Source organism: Solea solea, chromosome 1 (genome assembly GCF_958295425.1).
Source record: "Solea solea chromosome 1, fSolSol10.1, whole genome shotgun sequence".
Classification (NCBI taxonomy): domain Eukaryota; kingdom Metazoa; phylum Chordata; class Actinopteri; order Pleuronectiformes; family Soleidae; genus Solea; species Solea solea.
In genome coordinates, this window is record NC_081134.1 from 27,552,863 (window position 1) to 27,575,359 (window position 22,497).

Here is a 22,497-nt window from a genome sequence, read left to right on the forward strand (position 1 = left end):
TTCTCCTCAGAGGAAAATTATTTTCTTTAGCTTTGATTATCTTACCTCTCTGTCGATGTTTGCAGTGCTGCATCATCCTGTTCAACCTCATCACCGTGGAGACGCAGCTTTACTTCACACTTTACATTGTGTGTGTGTGTGTGTGTGTGTGTGTGTCAGAAACACTGACCTTGTCAGGACCAGTCGTCCTCATGGAGACCAAAACCTGGTCCTAATGTGGCAGAAGCATTCCTGAGGAACTGGTTAATGTTTAAGACTAAGATTTGAACTGTGGTTATGGTTAAGTTAAGGTTAGTCATTAACTGGTGATGGTTAAGATAGTGTGTGTGTGTGTCATGTGATACTAGCAGCAGAGGAAAAAGCTTCATAGTTTAAGGAACAATCATTTGTTTTGCTGCAATGCCACTGCAATGCAACACCCTTTGTCTTGTTGTGTGTGTATGTGTAAAAATGACAGTTAAAAGACGATGGTCTTGTCTCCTGTCAGACGTAAATGATGAAACTGTATAAAAACAGATTTTGTCTCAGTTGAACTGTTGCTGTTTTGGTGCAGTTATAGTGTGTTTGTGTGTGTGTGTGTGTTTGACGCACAAGCACTCCCACCTCACCTTACCGCCACTGAGAAGCTCCTCCCCCTCCTGTGATTGATGCGCTGCTCTCACTGCTGTGTGGTGAACAATGTTCACCAGGAGCAGCCATTTTGAAGTGCACAGTTTTTATGTAATGTTTAATAGACTGATTAGACTGGATTAGCCTGCTAGTTAGCGATAAAAGCTGAGGTTATCAGAATTCAAAACATTGTTTTTCACTGTCTTTCCAGATCATCATGAGACTGTCCCTGCTCCTCCCCCTCCTACAGTCCCCGCCCCTCAGTTGCTGCCATCTCTCAGCCCTCTTGGCCAATGGCGGTGCTGCGTTGTCCCACCGACGCCTCAGCACAGACTCGGGCTCCACCCCTCGGCCTGTGATTGATCAGGACTGCATGGAGGTGTCGGGTCGCTCGTATCCTCGCGACGACTTCACCAACGTGACGCCAAAGATCTTAGCGAAGGTCGGCCGCGACCTTCACAACCAGCGTCACCATCCTCTGTGGCTCATCAAAGAGAGGATCAAAGCCTTCTTCTACAGGTCGGTTACCCAGCAACGAGCACTCTTTTCGAGTTTGTGTCTTCACCGGTTAATCCTAATCTTTAATTTCCACAGTTCTTACATGGGTCGAGGAGGAAACCCGCTCTTCTCTGTCCACGACAACCTGAACCCTGTGGTGACCACGGAGCAGAACTTTGACAGGTCAATCAGAGACTAACTTAAACTCAACTACATAACTAACTAACACTCAACTACATAACTAACTTACACTCAGCTACATAATTAACTAACACTCAACTACATAACTAACACTCAATTACATAACTAACACCCAACTACATAACTATCGAGCACTCAACTACATTACTAACTTACACTCAACTACATAATTAATTAACACTCAACTACATAACTAACTCTCAATTACATAACTAACACCCAACTACATAATTAACTTACACTCAACTACATAACTAACACCCAACTACATAACTATCTAACACTCAACTACATAACTAACTTAGGCTCAACTACATATCTAACTAACACTCAACTACATAACTAACTTACACTCAACTACACCATTAACATACACTCAACTACATAACTAACTAACAATCAACTACATAACTAACTAACACTCAACTACATAACTAACACTCAACTACACAACTAACACTCAACTACATAACTAACTTACACTCAACTACATAACTAATACTCAACTGCATAATTACTAACACTCAACTACATAACTAACCAACACTCAACTACATAACTAACTTACACTCAACTACATAATAACACTCAACTACATAACTAACTTAAACTCAACTACATAATTAACTAACACTCAACTACATAACTAACACCCAACTACATAACTATCTAACACTCAACTACATAACTAACTTACACCCAACTACATAACTAACACTCAACTACATAACTTACACTCAACTACACCATTAACATACAATCAACTACATAACTAACACTCAACTACATAACTAACTTACACTCAGCTACATAATTAACTAACACTCAACTACATAACTAACACCCAACTACATAACTATCGAGCACTCAACTACATTACTAACTTACACTCAACTACATAATTAATTAACACTTAACTACATTACTAACTCTCAATTACATAACTAACACCCAACTACATAACTATCTAACACTCAACTACATAACTAACTTAGGCTCAACTACATATCTAACTAACACTCAACTACATAACTAACTTACACTCAACTACACCATTAACATACACTCAACTACATAACTAACTCTCAATTACATAAGTAACACTCAACTACATAACTAACTTACACGCAACTACATAACTAACTAACACTCAACCCTGTGGTGACCGTGGAGCAGAACTTGTGAGTGTGGTTGAGGGTTGGTTAGTTATATAGTTTAACAGTTACATTGTTGGTTGGTTAGTTAAACAGTTACATTGTTGGTTGGTTAGTTAAATAGTTAAACAGTTACATTGTTGGTTGGTTAGTTAAATAGTTAAACAGTTACGTTGTTGTTTGGTTAATTAAATGGTCAACATGATTTGATTGACAGCTTGCTGATCCCGCCCGACCACCCCAGCAGGAAACAAGGTGACAACTACTTCCTGAACAGGTGAGCGAGGAAATAAAAGCATGTCATGTGATTGTGTTGTTCCAGGAGTCTGACACCTGTGTGTGTGTCTCTGTGTATGTGTCTGTGTGTGTTTGTGTGCAGGACAACGATGCTGCGCGCTCACACCTCCGCCCACCAGAGGGAGCTGGTGAAGTCTGGTCTGGATGCTTTTTTATTGGCTGGAGACGTTTACAGACGAGATGAGATCGACTCCTGTCATTACCCTGTGTTCCACCAGATGGAGGGAGTGAGACTTTTTACTGAACGCCAGGTAAATACATGTCTTTATTCTGTGTCTCTGACGTCTCTCCCTGTGTCTCTGACGTCTTCCTGTGTCTTTGACGTCTCCCTGTGTCTCTGACTTCTCTTCCTGTGTCTCTGACGTCTCTCCCTGTGTCTCTGACGTCTTCCTCTGTCTCTGACATCTCTTCCTGTGTCTTTGACGTCTCCCTGTGTCTCTGACTTCTTCCTGTGTCTCTAACGTCTTCCTGTATCTCCAGGTCTTCTCAAATGTCCCAGACTCAGAGGAGTTGTCTCTGCTGGAGCACAGTGGCAGGAGGACACCACACAAACAGGAGACTCACACTCTGGAGGCCGTGAAGCTTGTGGAGTTTAACCTCAAACAAACTCTGACACGACTCATCACACACCTGTTTGGACAAGGTGACTCCTCCTCCGCCTCCTCCTCCTCCTCCTCATCCTCCTCCTCATCCTCCTCCTCCTGCTCACTCCTCCTCTCTCTCTCTGTCTCTGGTCAGATGTGGAGGTCAGGTGGGTAGGCTGTTACTTCCCCTTCACTCATCCCTCCTTTGAGATGGAGGTGCGTTTCCAGGGCGACTGGTTGGAGGTGCTGGGCTGTGGTGTGATGGAGCAGCAGCTGCTCAACTCTGGTCAGAACACACACACACACTCACACTCCTGTGTCCTCGTCAGTGGGTTGAGTTTACTCAGCTGAATGATTGAATGTTTTTGTCACAGTCTGAGGGACAAACTTCTAGGCCCCAGCCACACGTCCATGTCAGCTGTCAATCATCTGAGGCTGTGTTTCTCTCATTACTAACTGTCCGTGTGATTATGGGACGGACTGTAATCAGAATTCCTCTTGTTAAATAAGTCGTAAACTTTTGAATGTAAACATGTTTTTCTGTCCACGTTTTTTTCCAACTTCTCTTCTGGAATGTGGTCAAGTTCTGATACAAATGGAATGGGGGCGGTGCTTATGGCCTGTACTGCAGCTGGGCCATGACATATTACGCACACACACACGTATACACACACATGTTGGACATTCATGACTTGAGGGGACATTGCATTGACTTACATTCATTTCCTGGAGACTTACTCTAACCTTGACCACAATTACTACTGGCCTAATCCTAACCCTGACCCTAACCTTACTCTAACCCTAACCTCAACCTAACCTTAAAATTTTGTCATTTACATTGTCCCCATAATGTGACTGTGTAAACATGTTTAGGTCCCCCAAACATAAGTAATACCTGGACACACATACACACATACATATGAAGACACACACAGTTACAAACACACTCTCTCACTCGTCCTTGAACAAAGCTGTTACATTGCTACTTCACTGCTGCTTGTTCTGATCAATAATACGTGTGTGTGTGTGTGTGTGTAACTGTGTGTGTGTGTGTGTGTATATGTGTGTCCAGGTATTACTAATGTTGTGGGGACCTAAACCTGTTTACACAGTCACATTATGGGGACTTGTCTTCCTCGTGGGGACAAAAATCAAGTCCCCATAACGTAAATGACTACATATTAAGATGAAGATATGTTTTAAAGTTAGGTTGAGGATAGGGTTAGGCCAGTAGTAATTGTGGTTAAGGTTAGAGTCTGAGTGTGTGTGTGTGTGTGTGTGTGTGTGTGTCAGCATCAATTTAACCTCCTCCTGTTGTACTGTCAGGAACACACACACACACCATCAGTCTGTTTTCATTCACATTAACAATCACTCACCAGGCCACGTCAGTGTGACCTTTGACCCTTGAGTTCACCTTTTTGAAGTAGTGAAGTGAAGTATTGTGATGTACAGAGAGACTGAACTAACTACACTAACTTTCACCAGGCTTAACTTAACCAGACTTAACTTTAACCAGACTTTACTGTAACCAGACTTAACCTTAACTAGACTTAACCTTAACCAGACTTAACAATAACCAGACTTAATGTTAACCAGACTTAACTTTAACCAGGCTTAACGTTAACCAGACTTAACTTTAACCAGACTTAACGTTAACCAGACTTAACTTTAACCAGACTTAACCTTATCCAGACTTAACCTTAACCAGACTTAACTTCAACCAGACTTAACCTTAACCAGACTTAAAGCCATCGTCCTCATTCATGACATGACAGGAAATGTCAGTAGATTAACAGCTGAGTCAGCAGATTTAGCTTGTTTCCTCTGTGGATCTAAGGCCATGCTGTGCCCACAGCGCCCTCTGCTGGAACATGTCTTCACTATTTACTCAGATATTTCAAACTTAGTTTTTTAAGGTTTGACATTGAATAAACATCACATACGTTTCATATGCGTCACTTTTGGTCATTAATTGATATTTTGGATCTGATCAATGAACCAATCACACCTGAGGATCACTGTGTGTGTGTTTGTGTGTGGTTAATTAACATAGACGTGCCACCCCTGTGTGTGTGTGTGTGTGTGAGAGAGATGATATTTGCAGTGTCTCTCTGCCCTTGGTATTGCAGCAGTGCTCTTGACATACACACACGCACACACACTCATACGCCCCCTTCGTTCTCATTCTCACCCTCTCCACCTCCCCTCTATATCCACTGCGGCAGTGTGGCTTCGTTACCTTGGAAACCACTCATTCACACACACACACACACACACACACACACACACAAAGTGAGAGAGACGTTGAAAAAAATCCCGCAGAGGGAAAAAAATGAGGGCGAATGAGAACGAGGGGGGAGAGATGGAGGAGGAGAAGATGATGGAGGGAAGATTAAAAGAGTGGTCGGAGGGGGACACCAGAGTGTGTGTGTGTGTGTGTGTGTGTTAATTAACAGTGTGAGGTGTGACTGTTGCCTGAGGCAACATGGAAGAGGAGGAGATAGAGGAGGGAGTGAGGGAACGAGGAGGCAGGAGTGGTGGAAAGGGAAGGAAAGAAGGAAATGAGAGACACTTGTGTCCTCTCTTTGTCACATTTCTATGATGTCTCCTGCAATTTATGTCCAAACTACGTCAAAGTCCTCACTGCTTGTGCGACATCGTGATTCTTTAATTATTCTTTAATAATTTTTGAACGATTCTTACACGATTGTTAAAACGATTTTTGAACGATTCTTACACGATTTTTGAACAATTCTTACACGATTTTTGAACGATTCTTACATGATTTTTGAACAATTCTTACACGATTCCTAAACGATTTTTAACAGATTTTTGAACGATTCTTACACGATTTTTGAACAATTCTTAAACGATTTTTGAACGATTCTTAAACAATTTGTGAACGATACTTACACGATTTTTTAAAGATTCTTACACGATTTTGAACAAATCTTAAATGATTTTTGAACAAATCTTAAATGATTTTTGAACAAATCTTAAATGATTTTTGAACAATTCTTACACGATTCTTAAACGATTTTTGAACGAGTCTTAAACGATTTTTGAAAGATTCTTACATGATTTTTAAACGATTTTTGAGCGATTCTTACACCATTTTTGAACAATTCTTACACGATTCTTAAACAATTTTTGAACGATTCTTACACGATTCCTAAACGATTTTTTAACAAATTTTTGAACGATTCTTACACGATTTTTTAACAATTCTTATACGATTCTTAAACGATTTTTGAACGATTCTTAAACAATTTGTGAACGATACTTACATGATTTTTTAAAGATTCTTACACAATTTTGAACAAATCTTAAATGATTTTTGAACAATTCTTTAATGATTGATTTTTTTTGATAAACAATGATAAAACGATTATTACAAGATTATTGAATGAAGTCTAAAATGATTCTTCAATAATTCTTCTTGAACAATATTTGAAAGATAAACAAAGAAAAACATGTAGACGTGTGTGTGTGTGTGTAAATCAGATTTTGGTGAGGGGGCGTGGTCATCAGCGCCAAGTCCCATATGTTGTGGCTCGCCACCGACACTGGAGGGAAAACCCTGGGGACACACTGTGTGTGTGTGTGTGCGTGTGTGTGTGGAGACAGAAATCTGATTAAAGTCTTGTTGGCGACAATTAACAGTCTTCAAACACAGCGTGTCCAGTCCTGAGGGACCGTGTGTGTGTGTGTGTGTGTGTGTGTGTGTGTGTGGTTCAGGTGGCAGCTCTCAGTCTTAATCTCTTCCTTCTCCCTCTGAATAAATCATGTGACCCTTCTCCTTTTTCATCCGTCTCTCATTAAACTGTAGACTGTCGTTCCTTTCCTTCTTTGTCAGGCAGACTGAGAGAGCGATAGAGAGGGAGAGCGAGAGGAGGAAGAATAAACAAGAAAGAAAGAAAACTGACTCTGCAGTTTTCTTTTCTCTCTCTCTCCCTCCCTCTGAGGATGGAGAGATGAAGCTGAGGAAAAGGACAGAAGTGTGGCGACCTTATCTTCCATTGTGTTTTCAGACTTGTAAAGACCCGCCCCCTCCTCTTGACCTCTGACCCCTCAGAGATTGACAGCTTCGTTCTCCCCTCCCTCATCCCTCCATTGTTTCATTCATTCCTTTGGTTAAATTCACTCTTTCGTCACCATCACTCTATCTATTCAAACCATTTAATCGAGGTATTTTTTTAATGATATTCATCAAAGTATTGAACGTAAATGAGTTTTAATGGTCCGTTCATTTAGAATCGTAGTGTCACGTGACATAAAAACAATTTTTTATATATATTTGAATCCATATTTGTGAAATATAATACATATTAAGGTGAATACAAACAAATATATATAAATATTCATATAAAACAAAAACACAAATACTTGACAGTTTATCAGAGTTGGTCACATGACATGGAATCTCATTTAAAAAATCTATATTTTAAAATATAAACATTCAGCGAACACTGAATTTCCAAAATCATGATATAAAATCTAAGAATCACTTGAAGCTAAAACGCAGAGCTACAATTCAGCTCATGTTTGGAGTGTGAAGGTCACATGACACGAGGAGGAGAGGGGGAAAAGAGACTCAAACGTTCACTTGGATCCAGGGTGAAAATCATCCATTCATCTTCTTCTTATTTTCATCATCCATCCATCATTCATCCATCTGTCCTCCCTTCACCCGTCCACTCCCACTGAGGGGAATAACTGGTGGACAGCTGGTGCCCACACACACGCACGCACGCGCACACACACACACACACACACACACACACACACAAAAGACCAGGGTGAACAGCTGTGAATGTGTGTCTGTATTTTGTGTGTGTGTGTGTGTGTCTGTGTGGATCACTTACTTTAAACAAACTAACAGAGAAACAAGTGTTTTGGTTCAAAATCAGAGTTTGGTTTGGTCCAGTTTGGTTCATTCCAGTTTGGTTCAGTTCAGTTTGGTTTATTTCAGTTTGGTCCAGTAAGGGTTAAATAATCCAGTAGCTGAGTGGTGGAGTGAGTTGTCTTTCAAATGAAAGGTTGAGGGTTTGATTCCCTGTTCTTTTCCACACTCATGTGTTCACGTCATGTTGCTCCTGACAACAGCGTGTGACATATAGATGCTCTGTATAATTGTGTGAATGGATGAATCTTGTTATGTTTGTATTTTTACTGTTACATGGTAATAATAGATGATGACCTACACTCTCCCACACCAAAGCCCATAAAGAAACAGAATCAGTGATTTTAACATCACACACTGCTGTGATCCAGAGGACCAGCAGCTCCTGTGTCCCCACAGCTAAAATCAAAGATTTTCTCTATGAGGTTTGGTGTGTGAGAGTTAGTGGTTAATAAATGTCAGTTTAAGATAAAGACGTGAGCGTGTTTTTATCTTTGGTGCATTTTGATTGGCTGGCTGGTTCAGTGGGCGGGGCCAGAAGGTGACAAACAGGTGGCTGTTGACGTTTTCAGTGAGTTTTGATTCAACATGTGACGACTGTTTGTGTCCAGAGATGGAGTGGCCATTTTTATCTCACTGCTGACTCACACACACACACACACACACAGACAGCAGTTGGATGAATGACGCTGCAAGGAGTTGAATTTTAAATTTCTCGACTGTTTCTCTCTCACAGATTATTTTCCAGGGTAAAATCTGGAAACTTTCTCCTCTTTAATAAAAACATATTTCCACAAAGACTGAAGTTAATTTACAGCTGATGAACGTCTGATAATTAAACCATGAGCACACTTTATCTGTGTATGTGAGGATATTGTGTTTAAACAGATAAATTCAGATTAATTCCTGATCAGTGAAGGATTATTTCACGTCTCCGTAGGGCTGGGCGATATGGACCAAAACTCATATTCGAATGGCGATATGTGCTATTATAACAATATTTTGAACAAAGCGGGTAAAGTGTGAGAGATAAATTTATCTAATCTAATCACCATCAACCATTTATTTAGGTTTAGTTTTGTTTCATGGCTCGACAAAGCACAGCTGTGCATTTAACAACAGATAAACAATAGTGTTACCTGTTTGAAACATGTAAAATATTATAAAAGAAAATCTATAGTAACCTACACTTATAGGCATAATTGTGCAAATAACAAAAAATGGAAACAAAAAACGGGCTTCAGCTTCATAGTATTATACAGAAAACAGAGAAATATAAGAAACCACAGGCAGTCTTGTATAAAGTACTTGAAAGTGATATTTCAGTAAAAGTGCAAGTATCTTACCAGAAAAGGACTTTGGTAGAAGTTAAAGTCACCTTTTACAATATTATTGGGTAAAAGTCTTAAAGTACCTGACATGTATTGTACTTAAGTATGAAAAGTAATTTTCTGATGTAAAATGTACTTAAGTATTGTAGCAACTAATAACGTAATAGTGGCCAATAATGTAATAATTTAAATGTAATAAAACCAATAACGTAATAAAGTTGTTGAGCCAATAACGTAATAACTTTTTGCCAATAACGTAATGACTTATTACGTGATTGGCTGGTTATCACGTTATTTCCCAAATACCTCCATGTATGCTGCAACCACTTCACAGAGGATTGTTGTTACACAAACTTCGGGCAGTATAAAGCAGGACGAAGCACCAAACTTCACCTAAAGGAAGGAGCAGTGCCAACAATACGTATATTACAATATTTACAAGCTGTAAAACTGTCTTTGTGTGCTTGTTCTGTTGTTTAGCATTAGCGATAGTCGGCTACAGGCTAAGATACACGCGTTCGCTCGTGTTTCATTTGCATGTGTGTTTATCATCTCGGGAACCACAACCTTATCCGAGCTACAGGCGTCCTGCAGCAGTCTTTGCGATGGAGGTGGTTCACTTGTCACAGTCTTCTGACTTCTGACTCTGGGTCAGACTCCAGGATTACGGCGAGGGGGCGCCACAGCAGAACGTTACCCCTGACATGAGACACTGAGGACTTCAGAGACAGGTACCAGGTTCAGAGGTCTTCACCTGGTGGATTTGAACTGGCAACCCTTTGATTACAAACTTTTTATTGTTAGGTTTAAGTTAGGATTCAGTCAGTACTAGTTAATGGTTAAAGGTCAGAAGACTGGTTAATGTTGGAGTAAATATCTGTCTGTGTGTGAGTGAGTGCATGTGTGTCACTGTGTGTGTGTGTGTGTGTGTGTGTGAACAGAAACATCTTGTTTCACCTTGTCAGCTCATTTGTGCTGCAGTGTGAGAAGGTCATGATGTGACAGCATGAACTAACGTCTATGACTCCACGAAAGTATGTGTGTGTGTGTGTTTCTGCGACCTTTTACCCCCTGAGTCTAAATGTGTCTCGTCAGAATCTTTGTCTCTTTTCTTGTTTTTTTTGTGTGACAAACAAACAGCAGACGTGTATGAACGTGTGAATCCATGTAATCATAATAATGAATGACAAAGTTAACGACACAGTTTGAACAGACTGGACATGAATCACATGACTCACTGTGATTCAGACTGTGATGATGCTGATCCACTGTCATGAGACACACACACACACACACAGACGCTCATGAAAAACAAAACACATTTGTCATTAATTATATAAAAAAAATACTCAAATGTCTCATTTACATATCATTTAAATAAAGACTTCCTGTGCTGCTGCTGTCGCTGCTGCTGTCACTGCTCTGTATTGAACGCCAACACTGCCATAATTCACTCTTCACAAAGACGTATCTAAGATTTAAAGGACCACACAGTGATTTCACATGATATTTAAAACACTTATGTAACTTGGGTGAGATGAATAAATAAATATATAAATAATAGATAAATAAGTACATGTATGTACATTTAATTAATCAAAAATTGATAAATAATAATAAATAGATCAGTAAACAAATTTGCTGTATGGACGACCAATGCTGCCAAAATTAAATCCTAATGAAGAAATATTTAGAAATATTATATAGAAATATTTAAAGTAGGATACATAACACTTTGATTGGAAAGGTCGTAGAACTTTGTCATGGCCAGACGTCACGTTATTAGCAGAGGTTAGCCTCAGAGGCTAGCGGCAGTTACCAGCACTTGCTCAAAAGCAGAGAACTCAAACCTTTGGTGGTCACATGACTGAGTAACCAACTGATGGACCTCAGATGGACCTGCTGACACCTAATGGTGGAGTTAAGTCGCAAGTCAAGTCTGAAGTCGCTGTTTGTTCGACATCGTGATTAAAATAACTTTTTTAGAACTTTGACGTGGTCAGACGTCGTACGAAGAACGTGGATATTTAACTCAGGATTAAACCCAGGAACTTGGATTTTTAATTTGCGATTAAACCCACGAAAATGGCTTTTTAATCTCAGGATAAAACCCAGGAATATGGATGTGTTTTTCTTCCTGAGCAGCAGGTGTGTGTGTGAGCGTGCATGCGTGCCTGTGTGTGTGCCCAGGACGTCTCATTTATCTGCTGTCTTTAATGAGCCGCAGGTGGGCGGAGCCTCTCTCTGCAGCTCGTTAGAGAGGATGGACTCGGTTCACTGCCAACCACAGGTATAAATTATTACTGCTCACTGTGTGTGTATGTGTGTGTGCGTGCTAGGGCTCTCATTAACATATAGACTTAGTCTTTATTAAGGTTTCAGTTTCCTTCGGTTGAATCATGTGACCTGTGATGTCATTAAACGCCTTGTCGCCGTTGCCGTGGAGACGACCTGACCTGACTTGATCAAAGGTCATTGAAGTACCAGATGAGAGCGTGTGCAGGTGGTTGTGTTTGATGATGAGAGGTGATTAAAGAGCAGGAGGCGGAGCCATAAACCGACCTGTTACATTCAGCTCATAAAACGTCCCACTTTACCACCGGGTGGTAAAAAAGTGACTTTTTACCACTTTGACACTTTGGTTCAAGACGTGATGAGAGAGTGGAGCGTGACATCGTAAACATGGCCTCTTATTGGTGCATGAGTGCCAGGACACGCCCCCAAACCACAGCAATAAAGGTCAGAAGACGTAAAAAACACAAAATAAAAGGTTTCCTCTTTAAAGATTAAAAACATGGATTGTTAACTCAGGATTAAACCCAGGAACATGAATCTTTAACTTCAGGATTAAACCCAGGAACATGAATCTTTAACTTCAGGATTAAACCCAGGATCATGAATCTTTAACTTCAGGATTAAACCCAGGAACATGAATCTTTAACTTCAGGTTTAAACCCAGGAACATGAATCTTTAACTTCAGGATTAAACCCAGGAACATGAATCTTTAATTTCAGGATAAAACCCAGGAACATGAATCTTTAACTTCAGGATTAAACCCAGGAACATGAATCTTTAACTTCAGGATTAAACCCAGGAACATGGATCTTTAATTTCAGGATTAAACCCAGGAACATGAATCTTTAATTTCAGGATTAAAACCAGGAACATGAATCTTTAACTTCAGGATTAAACCCAGGAACATGAATCTTTAACTTCAGGATTAAACGCAGCAACATGGATCTTTAACTTCAGTATTAAATCCAAGAACATGAATCTTTAATTTTAGGATTAAACCCAGTAACATGGATCTTTAACTTCAGGATTAAACCCAGGAACATGAATCTTTAACTTCATGATTAAAACCAGGAACATGAATCTTTAACTTCATGATTAAAACCAGGAACATGAATCTTTAACTTCATGATTAAAACCAGGAACATGAATCTTTAACTTCAGGATTAAACCCAAGAGCATGAATCTTTACCTCAAATTTAAACCCAGGAACATGAATCTTTAACTCAAGATCAAACCCAGGAACATGGATATTTAATTTCAGTATTAAACCCAGGAACATGAATCTTTATTTTTGGGATTAAACCCAGGAACATGAATCATTAACTTCAGCATTAAACCCAGGAACATGAATCTTTAATTTCAGGATGAAACCTAGGAACATGGATCTTTAACTTCAGGATTAAACCCAGGAACATGAATCTTTAACTTCAGGATTAAACCCAGGAACATGAATCTTTAATTTCCGGAATAAAACCCAGGAACATGGATCTTTAACTTCAGGATTAAACCCAGGAACATGAATTTTTAACTTCAGGATTAAACCCAGGAACCTGAATCTTTAACTTCAGGATTAAAACCAGGAACATGAATCTTTAACTTCAGGAACATGAATGATCAATGTGTAACTCTTTCTCAGTTTAAGAAGGAAAAATTGTTTCCCAACTGTGTTTGAACGGACAGATGGAGAGGCTGACACACACAGACACACACACACACACACACACACACAGTGGAGGGGATTTCCCTCCTTCTGTTGCCGATGTTCTCTCGTCTTATTTATCCATTTTGTCGTCCACAGAGGACACAGTCTGTCCTGCGTGGACCTGATGATGGACGCACAGAGAAAATGGCTGATGATGATGATGATGATGATGCATGTGAACAGCAGGGGCCAGTGTGTGCCACTTTCTTTAGTATTTGTGGTGTAGCATTTAAAGCAGGGGGGATGGGCAGGGCTTTGCTCTCAGTAATCATAAATAGAACATTCTTATTCATGCTAACTAGCAGCTGTAGCTAACAGCAACAACTGTCTTTATTGGAATAAAAGAAAAAACATGCTGAGTCATGCTCTGGCAGTAGAAAAGTGCCACGTCATGATCTCCATGATCAAAGTGACGGTGATGTCTGTCTGTGATTGGACGCTCTGTCCGTCCGCCTCTCTCATCACTCATTACAGACGCTCCATTATCGCCGCGGCGACGAGTGTCTTAACCTGCGCTAAACAGAAGATCAGGACGGTAAACTCTGTCCCCTCGTCTCCACTGCGTCCCTCTAATCTGTCCATGATTACAGAGAGCGACACCGTGTGTGTGTGACCACAGATGTCTCACGCTCCTCGTCTTCAGCTTGTCGTCTTCAGCTCATCGTCTTCATCATCTTCAGCTCGTCGTCTTTGCGTTTTCAGCTTGTCGTTTTAAATGTTTTGTTGTCTCTTCAGATTCTTGTCTTAGTCCAATAATCAGAATCTGTTTGTTTCTGATCAGTTTATTGATTCTGTTTCCAGAACAAACTAAATCAAGTCACACACACACACACCGTGACATAATCCCTGCTGTTGCTATGGTTACTAATCATTCTGCATAATTCACGTGGTCTTCATTGTTAATTCAGGGCCGAGGCTCAATCAGAGACTGTTTAAACACATCATGTTTTCATAATCGATATTCATCAGTTCATCACCGGAGGGCAGCACCAAGCAGCTCCAGCACCGCGTTGAGAAAAGTCCGGCTTGGTTTAGATTATCCTGAATCATCAGATCATGTGAGGCTGAAAACTGTTTCCTCACAAAGAGTCGACTTTTGGACATGGAGAAATTAATATTTGGAGATGCTTAGAGAAGTCAGAGGTTTGGAGAAGTTGCTCCAAGTCAATGTTTGTGGAAGTGAACGTTTAGAGAAGTCGATGTTTGTAGAAGCAGATTTTTGACGACTTTTGGGGAACTTGACGTTTAGAGCCGTGGACTTTGGGAAGAAGTTTGTGGAAGTCGACTAGGGCTGGGCGATATGGGATAGTCATATCTCGATATTTTATAGCTGAATGGTGATACTCGATATATATCTCGATATTTTTTCATTTTTTTAATATTTATTTTTTCTAATATGCTATAATAAGCATTATAGCATATTAAATAAAATGTTTTCCAGAGGCAAACCCTTTAAAAAATACACAAGCAGTCACATGCCAAATGTCAGAGGTCACTGAAATAAAAATGCTCCTTGAAAAAAATAGAACAAATCTCTTTCCTGCATTACAATAATATACAGTAATTAATTCAAAAATACAATACTGTTACAATTTTAACAGAAATAAAAACAAACTTAATAAAATAGGAACAAACATGACTAATAAAATAATAATTGTATCTGTGAAAATGAATAGGGGAGAGGAGGGAGGAAAGAAGCGGCCAGAGATGTAGCGGCTAATCTAAATGTCGTGCGGCGTTTGTGCAAAACTGAGGAAAAACTGCAGAAAAAGTGTCTCACTGGGAAAAGTGTGGGTTTTAAAATACCCACCTCCCCCACGGATGTGACGCCCCGGTGTGTGTATGTAGGGACGCAGGGAGAGAAGAAATAGGTGAGATCTTGCGGCTCATGTATTGTCATTTTAACGCAAAATTAATTATATCGATACAAGCGATATTGTCCCGTGGTATATCTCGTTTAGAAATATATGGATATACATTCAAATATCGAGATATCACCCAGCCCTAAAGTCGACATTTGTGGAACGATGTTTAGAGAAGTTGAGTTTTGGAGAAGTTGGTAGAAGTGAACGTTTGTAGAATTCGGACATTCAGAGAAGCTAAGTCCACGAGAGAATCTGTAAACGTCAGTGTTTTAGTTGGCGTTTGGAGACATGACGTGAGTGTTTGTGGAACGATAAGTTAACTTTGATAATGTAAAAGTGAACGTCAACATTCAGAGAAGATGATTGGTAAAAGACCAAGTTCGGAGAAGTTGATGTTTGTAAAAGACAAAGTTCGGAGAAGTTGACGTTTCGAGAAGTCGCCTTTGGGCTAAACTTGTGTCTGGAACTTGGCGAAGTTTATGAAGATGTTTGTAGAGGACGACTGTCTCTGTACGATGTTCCTCTGCTGAAGAACTAAAGAATGTCTTTAACTTGAGCTCATCCACGTTCACAGAGAGAAGACAGGAAATGAAAGATGTGACTAAGACGTGGGGGCGTGGCCTGAACCTCAAAGAACATGGACGCCATGAGCGTTTGGTCGGATTATTACTGAGAAAGATTGTAATGATAAAAAATGTCTGGAATAAAAAACGTCAGAAAAAGAAATAAAGAGGATAAATAAGGAGGATTAATGCGTTCATCTGTTCAGAGGAAACCAGCGGATGAAGGGATGAAGGAGGAGGAGAGTGATGGAGTGCGTCAGGGACAGAAGACAGAAGACACGTCATGGACGAACGGAAAAGAGTAGGAGGAGGAGATGAGACGGAGAGACAGAGATCTGAAACCAGGCGATTAGACGAAGAGGAGGACGGAGACGGATGAGACGACCGAGACGGAGAAGACAGACGAGAGATAAGGGACGGAGAAGACAGACGAGAGACGAGGGACTGAGAAGACAGACGAGGGACGGAGAAGACAGATGAGAGGCAGAGAAGACAGAAGAGGGACAGAGAAGACAGAAAAGAGACAGAGAAGACCGACAAGGAATGGAGAAGACAGACAAGGGACAGAGAAGACAGACGAGAGATAAGGAAGACGAGAGACGAGGGACGGAGAAGACAGACGAGGGACAGAGAAGAGATAAGGAAGAAGAGAGACGAGGGACGGAGAAGACAGACGAGGGACAGAGAAGAGATAAGGAAGAAGAGAGACGAGGGACGGAGAAGACAGAGAAGACAGAAGAGGGACAGAGAAGACAGAAAAGAGACGGAGAAGACAGAAGAGGGACGGAGAAGAGAGACGAGGGACAGAGAAGACAGACGAGGGACGGAGAAGACGAACTGAGACAGGAAAGTGGTGGGAGAGACAGTGATGGAGTGAGAGCAAGGGAACGGGGGACAAGAGAGAGACAAAAACCATCAGAGTCCAGAGACAAAAACCACCAGAAACCAGAGACAAAAAACCCATCAGAGTCCAGAGACAAAAAACGCCAGAGTCCAGAGACAAAAACCGCCAGAGTCCAGAGACAAAAACCACCAGAGTCCAGAGACAAAAACCATCAGAGTCCAGGGCAAAAACCGCCAGAGTCCAGAGACAAAAACCATCCAGGTCTTGAGTATGTCCTAAAATGTCCCGGTTCTTGGACTGGTCCGACTTCTTAAATCTAAATACATTTTTGTCAGATTGACTGTCAAAACAGTCTCTTACTTCAAAAGGAAAATATTTTCTCCTGATTAAAGGAGGAAGAGGAGGAGGAAGAGTTATTATTTTAGCATGTAGAGTTGATCAAATTCACCTGTGTGAGCACACAGATACTTCCTCCTCAGACCTTCAAAATAAAATGTGTCCTGAGAGGATGAGTGGATAAAAATGAGAGGATGAAAATGAGCGGATGAAGATGAGAGGATCAGTGGATGAAAATGAGAGGATGAAGATTGGTGGATGAAAATTAGAGGATGAGTGGATAAAACTGAGAGGATGAAGATGGGTGGATGAAGATGAGAGGATAAGTGGATGAAATGAAGATGGGTGGATGAAAATGAGTGGATGTGTGGATGAAAATGAGAGGGTGAAGATGAGTGGATGAAAATTAGAAGATGAAGATGAGAGGATGAGTGGATGAAGATGGGTGGATGAAAATGAGAAGATGAGTGGATGAAAATGACAGGATGAAGATGAGTGGATGAACATGAGGGGATGAGTGGATGAAAATGAGAGGATGAAGATGGGTGGATGAAAATGAGAAGATGAGTGGATGAAAATGACAGGATGAAGATGAGTTTATGAGTGGATGAAAATGAGAGGATGATTGGATGAAAATGACTGGATAAGGTGGAAAAAAATGAGAGGATGGAGATAAGTGGATGAAAATTAGAGGATGAGTAGATGAAAATGACCGGATGAAGATGAGAGGATGAGTGGATGAAAATGAACAGATGAAGATGAGTGGATAAAAATGAGAGAAGTGAGTGGATGAAAATGATGTGATGTTATGATGAAGAGCAGATTTATTCCAGTGTTCTCTCATCTCCTCTGACCCCAAACTCATTACCATAGAAACTACATTCTGTCTGTTGATTGGACTGAAGCTGTGTACACACACACAGTAGTGAGACTGACAGTGAGCAGAATGTTAAATCACTGAAGACAGATAATAGATTATTACAGATTATTAGTGTTTGTTGTGTCTTATTTTTAGTTGTTTTTAAATCATCACATTTCTTCATCTTTGCTTCTATTTTCTGCTTAAAGACTTAAAGCTGTCACATAAAGATCTAACACTCACACACTATTATCGTCTGCAGTAACGCTGAATACAATCTGCCATATGTTTAACCACTCACTCTCCCACACCAAAGCCCAGAGAGAAAATCGGTGACTTTAACATCACACACACAGGAGTTGTTAATCCACTGCTGCCTCCATCACTAAATTCAAATGTCTGATTTTGTCACTTCAGTGTTTGAAATCCTTTGTTCAGATTAACCTCAGTGACACAAAGTGACCACACGAGGCAGCAGAGGACCAGCAGCTCCTGTTTCCCCGCAGCTAAAATCACTGATTTTCTCTTTGGGGTTTGGTGCAGGGAGAGTTTTTGGGTTAAACAATGTGATCTCACAGTGATGACATGAATCATACGGTGTGTTTGTTGATGTTTTCGTTTTCAGCAGGGGCGGGGGACAAGCTGGGCTGGGCCTTTGGTCTCGGGCTGGAGCGACTCGCCATGGTTCTGTACCAGATCCCCGACATCAGGCTGTTCTGGAGTCAGGACGAACGTTTCCTCACACAGTTCATCCTGGACGACATTCACCAGCCTGTGTGTTTCCAGGTACATGTACGCACACACACACACACAGGTGAGATGGAAGGAAAGAAAGTGTGTGGGTGAGAGAAAGAGACAGATATTGTTCTAAGAAGGAGAGTGATATGAAGATGAAGTGGTGAGGGATGGAGGGACTGAGCTCTCTCTCTCCCTCTCTCTCTTCCTCTCTTCCTCTCTTCCTCTCTTCCTCTCTCTCTCCCTCTCTCCCTCTCTCCCTGTCTCTCTCTCCAGTCTTATTGATGACCTCAGTTCCTCCACAGAGCAGCAGCAGCAGCAGCTCATTGTTGCCCAGGGTCAGTGCTTCTCTCCTGGGCCAGAACTCTGCACCTTCCCCCTGAACAACTGCTGCTAATGAACTGTGACCGCAAGCAATTCTGTGTGTGTGTGTGTGTGTGTGTGTGTGTGTGTATCCAGTGTCACTCCACTCTAATAGTGTTGAATGACCTCATCATGTCCCTCTGGAACAACAGGAAACTGAAGTTTGTAAACCACTCACTCTCCCACACCAAACCCCATAGAGAAAATCAGTGATTTTAGCTGGCAGGGACACAGGAGCTGCTGGTCCTCTGCTGCCTCATATGGTCACTTTGTGTCACTGAAATAAATCTGAACAAAGGAATTTAAATGCCAAATTAACAAAATAAGACATTTGAACTTAGTGATGGAGGCAGCAGTGGATCAACATCTCCTGTGTGTGTGATGTTAAAATCACTGATTTTCTCTATGGGGTTTGGTGTGAGAGAGTGAGTGGTTTACAAACTTCAGTTTCCTGTTGGAAAGGTCTGTCTAACAGTGAGATAAAGACGTGGACATGTTCTTAAAGATGTCGTAGACTTAAACTGACCCGGATTTTATTTGATAGATTTTTTGCTGAGTGGCTAAAATCTGTGTTTCTTTTTGTAAAACTAAAGTTGAGAAAAGTCACTCTCTCACACCAAAGCCCATAGAGAAAATCAGTGATTTTAACATCACAGCACACAGGAGTTGTTGATCCACTGCTGCCTCCATCACTAAGTTCAAATGTCTTATTTTGTTCATTCGGCATTTAAAATCCTTTGTTCAGATTTACTTCAGTGACGCAAAGTGACCACACGAGGCAGCAGTAGACCAGCAGCTCCCGTTTAGTGTGGGAGAGTGAGTGGTTTACAAACTGCTGACATTTTTCAGTGAATTTATCAGAACAATAAAAATGTCGACCACTGTTTATTTTCCTGTAGAATATCCACATATATTAGCAGCGGTTATAAAAAAAGAGACAAAATTCTATTTAAATTGATTGTGTCACAGTTTGTTTTTGCTTCACTGATGAAAGACATAAATAAATGGATAAAGAAACATGAAAAGAGAGGAATTGAAAAATAAGAACAGCAGGAGCCTCTTCTTCTTTATTACAAGTTCTTTCCACAATAATCAACCCTTCACACATGAATGAGTGATTAGTTCACTGAAGTGAACACACATTTATTCTGTTTTATTATTAACTTTCACTTTGTCTCTCTCTCTTCTGTCCAGCTTTAGTTTCTGCTGTTGTTTTATTTGTTTTTGTTTGTTTTATCACCTAAAAAATGTTATGTTTTTATTACAAATAGTTTGTCAGAGCTCAAGGATTAAAAATGTGTCTTTCTTTGTGTGTAAGCCTCTCAGTAAGTACCCGCCGCTCCACAACGACATTTCATTCTGGCTGCCAGAGGCGGGGCCAGAGGCGGGGCCACAGAGCTTCACGGCGAACGACTTCTACGACCTGGTTCGTTCCATCGGAGGAGATCTGGTGGAGAAAGTGACACTGGTGGACGAGTTCACACACCCACAGTAAGAACACACACACACACATTTTCATTTTCATGTAATCTTTCATTTTAGCAGTTATTCCCTGAATACGGCGCCCCCTAGCCTTAATCTGTGGAAGCAGCATCTGTGTGTGTGTGTTAAAGTGGGCAGTGGGGGGGGGGGGTGTCAGAGGTCATAGGCCACAGACTGCTCTGGTAATTACTCAGAAAACAACAGGGGGTGATAGAGGCTCCTCACTGGAGTTCTGACTCTGACCTTTGACCTCAGTGTTTTTTTGTCTCTGCTCTTTAAACGTGACATGGACACAATGTCTTCACTGTAGTCCACACACACACATAGTGTCCTTGACGATCACCTCTGAGCTGCAGTCTCTGCTGTTGACGTCTCATTTTTTAAGTGGTACGTGTGTGGTGTGTGTGTGTGTGTGTGTGTGTGTGTTTACCTCTATCCTTGTAAGGACCACTTACAGTGTGTGTGTGTCAGTGTGTGTCTAAAGGGCAGCAGTAGGAGGTTTGTTACCTTATGGCTGAGAACTACTTTTTCTCATTACTGCGACACACACACACACACGCACACACACACACTTACCTGCCTGACCTTGCAATACTGTGTGTGTGTGTGTGTGTGTGTGGGGTGAGAGCCCTGCAGTGCGTAAAAATGTCTGCCACAATTCATCTTTCAGCATTTTAATGTCTTTTAAATAGCGACCTTTTTCCCCGCCGAGCTCACACACACTCACGCGCACACACACGCGCACACCACATTACATTAATACAGCCTGACTCTTAGTTGAACAGACACTCTGGGGGACGAGGACTCAGGACTTTGTCTCAGCAGATTTTCTCAAAGTGAAACTTTTATTAAACTCAACACGATCGACGAAAACAAAACCTCAATCAATAAATGAATGAGGTCGTGTCTTTAATCAGCTGAACATGTTGACACATCTGTCTCATGTGATTAATAACACGTTCACGTCTTTATCTCACTGTTTCACAGACATTTGTAAACCACTCACTCTCTCACACCAAACCTCATAGAAAATCAGTGATTTTAACATCAGAGCACACAGGAGTTGTTGATCCACTGCTGCCTCCATCACTAAGTTCAAATTTCTTATTTTGTCAATTCAGCATTCAAAATCCATCATTTAGATTTAAATCAGTGACATGAAGTGACCACACGAGGCAGCAGTAGACCAGCAGCTCCTGTGTCCCCACCAGCTAAAATCACTGATTTTCTCTCTGTGGTTTGGTGTGGGAGAGTGAGTGGTTTTATAAACTTCAGTTTTCTGTCGTTCAAATGTGTTATTTGTTGAACTCAGTGTTTGAAATCCTTTGTTCAGTTGTACCGCAGTGCCACAAACTGACCACACGGGGCAGCAGTGGACCAGCAGCTCCTGTGTGAGATGTTTGATAATGAAGTCTCCAAACAAACTATAAATGGATCTAAAACTGCAGACTCTCAGGTCTGTGTGTGTGTGTGTGTGTGTGTGTGTGTGTGTGTGTGTGTGTGTGAAGTAATGAAGGAGAGAGAGAGAGAACCGAGTGGCTGCTGTTGTCTCTCGCCCTCTCCTCTGCTCTGTAAACATCTCATGTCGTAGCAAATCAAAGCTGATGCTTCGCGATGATCCCACACAAATCTGAGTTTATTGGTCGACAGCTCTGTCAGCCGCGACCGAGCCGCGGCTAATCTGATAATCTGACAGAGCTGTCAGTCTCTCTCACACACACACACACACACACACACACACACTCACACACGCTCAGGTCTGTGCAGCTACTCTTCTCAGGACTCTCAGGACTTTCAAATTCTAACAGACTGGCGGGGGGGCAGGGGGGCAAGGGAAGAAAAGGTCAAACTTTTTGAGAAATAATAATATTT

The 22,497-nt window shown here is 41.1% G+C and overlaps 1 protein-coding gene across 4 annotated transcripts in view; it reads left to right on the forward strand.

Annotated features, from left to right (window-relative positions):
- Window positions 1-22,497, forward strand: part of fars2 (phenylalanyl-tRNA synthetase 2, mitochondrial) — a 53,389-nt gene that overhangs the window by 18,505 nt on the left and 12,387 nt on the right. For 3 of the 4 annotated variants that reach the window (XM_058629054.1, XM_058629026.1, XM_058629043.1), the window contains exons 2-9: window positions 821-1,128; window positions 1,204-1,290; window positions 2,680-2,739; window positions 2,842-3,010; window positions 3,240-3,402; window positions 3,498-3,629; window positions 18,671-18,831; window positions 20,462-20,634. In XM_058629054.1, the coding sequence (XP_058485037.1) occupies window positions 827-1,128; window positions 1,204-1,290; window positions 2,680-2,739; window positions 2,842-3,010; window positions 3,240-3,402; window positions 3,498-3,629; window positions 18,671-18,831; window positions 20,462-20,634 (1,247 nt within the window). In that variant the 5' untranslated portion in view covers window positions 821-826. The remainder of the gene's footprint in view (window positions 1-820; window positions 1,129-1,203; window positions 1,291-2,679; window positions 2,740-2,841; window positions 3,011-3,239; window positions 3,403-3,497; window positions 3,630-18,670; window positions 18,832-20,461; window positions 20,635-22,497) is intronic. The other variant, XM_058629034.1, reaches the window with a different exon arrangement.